We start from the raw sequence: 8289 nt of genomic DNA, 5'->3' as shown, positions 1-8289 counted from the left end.
GTGTGTGTGTGTGTCTTAACATAAAGGTACTGTAACAATTCTCTTGGCATATTTTCTCTGATTTCAAAGCTTTCAGAGCCCCCCCTTCCTTTTCCATGGATTATCCCTGGAATGCCTGTAACTGGCTGGGATTAAGCAGGCTGACTACCTGTTGCAGCCTGCCTGCTTCAGGCTGTTCTGACAGCAAACCGAGGCCCCTCCCGCTCCTCTCTCCCTCACGTTTCTCATCTTGTCTCGCAGATACTACCTGTGTCTGCAGCTAAGGGATGACATCCTGTCAGGCCGGCTGCCATGCTCGTTCGTCACCCATGCCCTCCTGGGCTCCTACGCCATCCAGGCTGAGCTGGGTGACTACGACCTGGACGACCACGGCTCCGACTACGTTGGTGACTTCCGCTTTGCCCCCAACCAGACCCGGGAGCTGGAGGAGAGGGTGATGGACCTCCACCGAACCTACAAGTAATGACAGGACAGACTGCCGCGTTGATGAGATTTTTTATCCGGGGCGATATGCTGATGGGGTTTTCTCTTGTTCTGAAACATTTAATCATCCACATGGCCTCTGATTGATGCTGTGACATTACCATATTGTCCTCCTCAAGACAGTATGGTGATGCTTGCAGTTTGTATGAAAGCACTTTCTTAGTCAGTAGACTGTCTCACTCTCTAATTTGGAAACTTAGAAGTGAATACATCAAGCATATTCAGTCAGATTACTCCACCTACAGTCGGCATGATTCAGAGTTTCATTGCTTTATGAAATATGTTGATGCTTTTACATATTTCTGTGCTTTCATTAAGGGGGATGACGCCCGCAGAGGCTGAAATGAACTTCTTGGAAAATGCGAAGAAGCTGTCCATGTATGGGGTGGACCTCCACCACGCTAAAGTTTGCACCTCTCTGAATTTTTTTTGAATTTAAGAAATAAACAATGGCTATTTGGGTCTTGAATAATTTCTTGTGTCGTTTGTCCGCAGGATTCGGAAGGGATCGAAATAATGCTGGGGGTATGTGCCAACGGTCTGCTGATTTACCGAGACAGACTGAGGATCAACCGCTTCGCCTGGCCGAAGATTCTCAAGATTTCTTACAAAAGGAGCAACTTCTACATTAAAATAAGACCAGGGGAGGTAAAGGCTGCTTAGCACCTGATCACATGCCAGGCCATTATCAGAAAAACACAATTTTGAAATTGCGGTGTTTTCATTAAATAAGAAATTAAACTAAAATCACAAGTGAATTTTTTTTTCAAACGTTAAGTCATTAAAAATCATGGCAGTGACAGATGTAAACAGTTACATGAGTTGCACTTAAATTCAGTCATGGTGCTAGCGCTCATCATCTTTCAGCCAGAGGAGATGCTGGTGTTTTATTCAGGTGTTGGCGCAACAAGCCCCGCCGACTTGGGAGGGAATAGATATGCAGCGTTTTGGGGAAATTATAGTCACAGATTTTATAGAATGACTGAAGACTGTTCTCTTCTTTTACTTTTCTCAGTAGTAACGTCCTGCTGTTGATCATGCCTCTCGTATGATGTCACATGATCATACGATCCATTGCAGTGTTTGGAAAAAAGCAATGGAAAGTGCAATTTTTAATAAAAAGAAACATATATATTTTAATTGCTGTTTCCATTGAGCAATTTTTATTTTTTGGAATTCCAAGTTGTGCAATTTTATGGTTAATGAAAAGGCATCTATTAAAAACATAAATGCATCTTTATAAAGTTATAGTCATGATATACTGTATACTATTCAGATAATGGACATGAATATTGTTGTAATTTTGTGTTATTAATGATGCATTTTAACAGCTTCTAGAGACAGAATGATGGTAAAACACACACGTTTCAAATCAACGCTCAGTTGATTGAAACTTGTGTGGAAAACTTATTTTCCACAAACTACTGGAAAATAATCCCTGACGCACAAACTTTGAACTATCAGATCATTCAGATCCATTGTACTCTATCAGCAGAATGTGTGTCAGACTCAAGGATGCAAAAGTGAAAAACTCAGATAAAATCCTACAAGGACAATTTAACTTTATTTCAGGTAATTCAGAATGTGGCTGCTGCTAGAATGTTGTGTATAAATACCCATTCAATAAGTGAATATTATTTATTTCAGGAACTTCTTCACCAAGTGAAACAGTTTTTATAGATGAATTACTCTCATAGAGGTGTTTTCCAGCCTGTATTTTTCATAATTATGATTATAGCTAACAAAAACACGACATTTAAAATTAGAATATTACATCAGACAAATAAAACAATTATTTTATAATACAGAGATGATGACTTAATTAAAAGTACGTTTAATAACCATTTGAAGGTTATTTTCAAATGGTACGTTTTATCTGGAAAATTAGTCTAATCAGAATGCATATTTTAATTTATTGAATATGACTGTACTGGTAAATATTGTGCTGATGACATCTGTTGCAATAGACGCCTGTTTTCTTCTTTTCTTGCCTTTCATTTGTGTCTAGCATGAGCTTTTCTTGCTGCGAGACTCCTACTGGCTAAATATTGCATAAACATAAAAAATACAACTTCCAGCTACAGCACTGGAAAAAATTTAGACACCACTTAAAATGATCAGTTTATCTGATTTTAATAGGTATGTTTGAGTACAATAAACATTGCTCTTTTATTCTATGAACTACTGACAGCATGTTTCCGAAATTCCATACAAAAACTGAGAAATGGTCAAAATAACGAAAAAGATGCAACACTTTCAAACCTCAAATAATGCAAATGAAACAAGTTAATTTTCTTTTAGAAACAATACTAATGTTTTAACTCAGGATGAGTTCATAAATCAACATTTGGTGGAATAACCAGGAGGTTCACTGCAGTAGGCTCTTCATTTTTTCCTTAGCTGAACTATTGCTCTCCAAAGAGTCCTTTGTGATGTGAATATTGTGCACAATGACATTACTATAATGATATATTTGCGAACTATTGTGCATCCCTAAATCGGATTTGCCGTGATCCGTTGCAGATCTGACTTTTTAGAGAAATTGTGCAGAATATTTTTTTGTTTCAATTCAAAAGCTGCCATATTAGAGTAAGTCTGCAGACTTCCCAGAGACATGTACCATCAACATGTCCTGTATTTTTGGAAGCCGTATCAGATATGAATGTCAAGCCAAGCAGCTGGGCTGCACAGTGAGCCTGTGAGGAAGCCAAATAAAAAAGTCGTTCAGCAGAGCTGCTGCAGCTGCAGCCGCAGCTACAAACTGTAAATATAGACTATGGAATACATTTTTATCCAGGATATTCTGAACTTTTTTTCACCCTTTCTTTGCAGATGCTAATACAATTTCTGAATTTTCTCTCATGTTGATCCAACCCTGACCTCTCCTTTATATTTCTGTGTGTTCGTGTTTCTGGCCCATCCAGTATGAGCAGTTTGAAAGCACCATTGGGTTTAAGCTTCCGAATCACAGAGCCGCCAAGAGACTGTGGAAGGTCTGCATTGAGCACCACACCTTCTTCCGGTGAGAAAAACATTTCAGATTCAGTTCTCATTAGCATTTCTGCACCAACAGTCCCTGGCAAAAGTATTCACTCTAGTTCAAACCAAAAAAAATCATCTGGTTTTTGGTAGAAAGAGAAAAACAATAAATCACGTAAATGACGGTTATTGAGTGTGCTTTAATTTATCTTACAATTACTTGATTTATTGCTTATTGCGTCAGGTGCAACCATGACAGGGTCAATTCCTATTTATTTTGGGACGACGTTCCCAGAATTCCTTTGAAGTTGTTAGCAGAACTCATTACTGAAGTAAAATATTGTTGCTGTCAGTAGTGAACTTTTCTGAATTTAACTGTTTATGTTGTAGTTCAGACAATGAAAATACAGTTAGCCTTTCTTTCTTTCTTTCTTTCTTTCTTTCTTTCTTTCTTTCTTTCTTTCTTTCTTTCTTTCTTTCTTTCTTTCTTTCTTTCTTTCTTTCTTTCTTTCCAAATGTTCTGTTCTAAAGCTCTCTCTCTCTCTTCATTTTTGTGTCGTGTAGAAACGTGTGGTGTTTTTTGTTTCCACAGCCTGGTTTCTCCAGAGCCTCCTCCTAAGGGCTTCTTGGTGATGGGCTCCAAGTTTCGGTACAGTGGAAGGACGCAGGCTCAGACCAGACAGGCCAGCGCCCTCATTGACCGCCCGGCGCCTCACTTTGAGCGCTCCGCCAGCAGAAGGTACCTGCTGTCCAGGAGCTTGGATGGTGGTGAGTAACTTTGCCTAATGAAGCACCAAAAGAGAGATACAGCGCAGGGTTATTCAAAGCTTTTGCCACAAACTACGAGGTGGTTCATCTGATTTTTATGTTAAATGAGCACAAAGTTGTACAAAACTGAAGAGGGGAGAAAGTAATACAGGCAAACATTTTTTTTACAGTGATGTTTTTTATTCAGCCACTTTTACTTTGATACAGTTACGTAAAAAAGACATCATAAATAGTTCTTATCGTCACTTTTACTGTTATCACAACAGTACTTCAAAATATGGAGATAAAATGCGAAGTAGCTCAGATAGCTAATAGCTGCAGCTCGCTGTCTTCTCCTGTTTGAAACCTTGGCCTTTCTGATCCAAGCAGAGTTCTCGCGGCCTGTGTCGTCCATGTGCGAGAACCACGACGGTCTGTCCCGCCGCAGCGCCAGCGAGCAGCGCCGCCTCCGCAGCCCTTCGGTGGACGAGCAGGAGCAGGAGGCGGAGCTGGAGCCCAGCCTGGAGCAGGACGAGGATGACAGGGACCCAAATCAGAGCCAGGACATGGAGCAGGACAAGGACCAGGACGGCAACACCACGCCGAGCAGAAAGAGGGAAATCAGGGTGAGGAAGCTTAGCTAGTTTCAAGTCAGCTCTGGCTTCTTGAAGTGCAGAGCTGGACAGGAACTGCTGAAGTGATGATGTAAATACAAGCAGAATTAGAAGCTTCTCACTACAACTCAGGTGAGAAGCAGCTTTGCTAGGCTAATGCTAGCCTTTTCTAACTCTTCTCCTTTCACTCCTGTTCACCCAGCTTTCATGCCTTGACTGCACTCCTTATTAATCTGGGTTACTTCACAGCGCATAAAGCTGCAGTCTTTTTTTTTTTTTTTTTTTTACATGTTTCCTAAAACTGTCACCATGTTGTGACAGCATGTTATGAGACAGGTAATCTGTGAAAAGATAGATCACCTCTACCTAGCCTTAGCATTCACTGGGAGCTGCACACAAACGGGCATCATTGACAGTACTGAGACCCGCCTCCACTTGGTTCTTAACGGTTATTTCTGTTTAGCACTGGTAGCACTGGAAGAAGGCAAAGGAGCTTAATTTCTCCCTCTATATTTAAAAAAGTATTTTTTTTAAAATAAAAGTTACATACTGCAGCATTAACTCTTTCTGAGGCTGGAGCCTGGCCTTCTGTCTCTAACACTAGTTCTCTGTTCTTCAACCCTTGCTGGCAATAAGGAGGAGGCTGGCTCCCCAGCTGACAGTAAACAGGAGGTATTTGGTGTCTGTTTATTGGTCTGCACGATGTTTTCAACTATCCATCAGTAAATCTGTCAGATTCTACCTCAGCCCTTAAATGTTCATCTTCCACTTTGCGAGTAAGGCCTCCAAAAAAAGCATCAGTGAAAGAATTTAGCGTCATTACATAATGTATGTAATTTATAGCTGCATGAAAATGGAACGGCAAGTGTTATATTTCAATTTCAGTTCAAATTTATTTCTACATGCACCTCGTCTCAAAGCGCTTTACACACAAAGCAGTCAGCTTAGCCCAATCCTGCAGACCTATGTCTATTTATTCAACAATTTAGCACCAAACTGGATTTTGGATCAATAATATTGCTTATTTTGCTGATGTTCGGTTCTGTTTTAAAATGCAATTAATTACAATAAATAATCACAGACACTCTAATTAACATGAATAAAAAAATTAATCTAGTCCCACCAGTTAGTCTTAATTCCTGGTACTGGTTGTATTACGATGGTTGGTATCAACCAGGTTGTGCTGATTGAACCCACTGATAAACTGATAAACTGACACCGTCACTAGTTGAAAGAACAGAAAAGTTTCTATTTTAGGTTTTCATAGACTTATTCTCAACTAACCACCAAAAGTATTTAATACCCTACATGTTTCTATAAGGGAGACAAAAACAAAACATTGGCTATTACACACAACTGAAAAATGGGGAAATAACAAAACAGCAAAAATTAATTCCTAGACTATGGCACTGTTAAAGGCAGAATAGTTGACCTGTGTCCAATGGGAGAAAGTTTATTTCGGTTAAAGTTGAACCAACTTGAACTTGGACAAAATTTCACTCCTATTAACCATTTCTGTTAAGATAACCAGGATAACCAGGGAAAACCAACCCATTTTCATGGAAAACATTCAGCCTCTAGAAAACCTTTGTCAACATTTCATATAAAACTGTCCTGACTTGTTCTTTTGTGCAGCGCTTCATGGGTTCATCTGAGGTCTTTCGTTGTATCTTCATGCTTTCCATTGTCTCAAATTCCAAAATGTATTTTCTCTCAAAGCACTTCCTCCATCTTGTTTCTTCACCTTGTCCTTTTACTGTATGATCTTGCACTCTTCATCTCTTGCACGCCTGTTCTCCTGCCCCAACTCGGCTCTCTCAGTTGGACCAGGAGACCACTCCTCGGCACAAAAAGGAGGTACAACTTCCATGGATTTGGCTCTAGCGATGTCTGCTTTTGCTTCTGTCTCTTTAACTTGCTGATAATTTATTGCATCCATAAAAGGATGTATTATATTTTGCTCAAGTGTCTGTGAAATATCAGTAGTTTGATTTATTCAACCTTAAAACAAGTGCTTAGATTTAATAGTTCTCAGTTCTACAAATGCACATTCCTAAGACAAACTTTGAATTTGTCTTTATTCCTTTTAGCTTCATTGCTAAAAGGAATAAAGCTTCACTATGGTTCACACTTGACAATGTCTCAATTTCTCCTTGAATGACTAAAATAATTATGGAGCTGCCAGAGAAATAAAAAAACAAAAAACGTGGTTAAGGAGCATTTCACTCAGAACTGTGAAAAATGTCAATACTCAAGAGAGTATTAAATTATGGCGCTACATGACTGCATCATTGACTTTGTCATCACTCCAAGCACACAAACAAACCAAACAAAACCTTAATAGGAAGCAGAATTTTAATCAGCAAGCAAATTAATAGATGTTTCATATTCATTTTATCATTGAACTTTGGAGCGAGAGCTAGATTAAAATGCTTGTTTGTATCTCTACAAGCAATTCAGCTGGAACCAAAATTTTTTTTTTTTTTTTTTTTTTTTTTTTTGGCCCAGTAGCATTAAAGGAGACAAAATAGAAGAGACACAAGCAATAATCTGCTCTCAGCCCGAGTTTAAGCCGATCTTTTGGTGCACATTCCAGCATACGCAGCATTGTCTCCCCGCCTTTTCCTGGTAATGTGAGTTCTATTGTTTAAAGCAAGACATTGTGAATTACTGCTAATGCCTTCCTCTGTCTTGTGGTGTCCTCCAGTTTCTTGATAAATCTCAGGACGTCTTGCTGAAGCACCAGGCCAGCATCAACGAGCTGAAGAGGGCCCTGAGGGAACCCAACAGCAAGCTGATGGCCAGAGAGAAGCGTCTCTCTGCGACGTCTCCGACGGGAACGCCAGAGAAGAAGGCTGTGAGTAAGGGTAGTGATCGGGTTGCTCTGTGGCTGCCAGTTCTAACACTTGACCCTCTCTGAGAAAGGCCATTGATAGTTTTTATCTGGATGCTTGAATGTTCAATTCTAAATGACTTGCTTTCAAGATGACCTGATTTTAACCCAGACAGTTATGGAAAGTAAAGAAAAGTTCTGCATAATTATAAAGTAGAATGTAAAAGATAAATAGTTTATTTTGATCTTTTTACAAATACAGAAATCTGAGTATGCATTAATTTAAGGCTGAGTTAAGCAAATTACAAGAATAGAGTCATAATACTATAAGAATAAAGTTGTAATATTACAAGAAGTCATAATATCATGACTTTACTTGTTTTATTTCAACTTTTTTCTTGTATGACTTTTTTCTTATCACTTTATTCTCATATAAATTTATTTTCATAATGTCATGACTTTACTCTCATAATATTGACTTTATTTTTATAATTTTATAATTTTGTTGTCATAACTTTATGTTTTTTATATTTAATTTGTTCTTGGTATGGCCATAATATTCCGTGGTGGTATTCAACTCCCCCTGTCAATACTGCTTCTGTGATTACAATAATCTTTTAGTCTTGCTGCAGA

The 8289-nt window shown here is 38.9% G+C and overlaps 1 protein-coding gene across 6 annotated transcripts in view; it reads left to right on the top strand.

Annotated features, from left to right (window-relative positions):
* LOC106939742 (band 4.1-like protein 1) overlaps positions 1–7993 on the top strand; it is a 45295-nt gene extending 37302 nt beyond the window's left edge. Inside the window, exons 6-14 of one of the 6 annotated variants that reach the window (XM_015022274.1) lie at positions 241–459; positions 802–889; positions 979–1131; positions 3408–3505; positions 4055–4230; positions 4597–4835; positions 5460–5495; positions 6645–6680; positions 7531–7993. In XM_015022274.1, coding sequence (XP_014877760.1) covers positions 241–459; positions 802–889; positions 979–1131; positions 3408–3505; positions 4055–4230; positions 4597–4835; positions 5460–5495; positions 6645–6680; positions 7531–7743 — 1258 coding nt within the window. In that variant the 3' untranslated portion in view covers positions 7744–7993. Of the gene's footprint in view, positions 1–240; positions 460–801; positions 890–978; positions 1132–3407; positions 3506–4054; positions 4231–4596; positions 4836–5459; positions 5496–6635; positions 6681–7530 lie in introns of all 6 variants that reach the window. The other 5 variants (XM_015022271.1, XM_015022272.1, XM_015022273.1 and 2 more) reach the window with 5 other exon arrangements.
* Positions 7994–8289: the final 296 nt, after the last annotated feature.

The sequence above is a fragment of the Poecilia latipinna genome, unplaced genomic scaffold, assembly GCF_001443285.1.
Source record: "Poecilia latipinna isolate Pla-1442-1.1 unplaced genomic scaffold, P_latipinna-1.0 Scaffold2967, whole genome shotgun sequence".
NCBI lineage: Eukaryota > Metazoa > Chordata > Actinopteri > Cyprinodontiformes > Poeciliidae > Poecilia > Poecilia latipinna.
The sequence above is the reverse complement of the archived record's forward strand: the minus strand, read 5'-3'. Positions and strand labels throughout refer to the sequence as shown.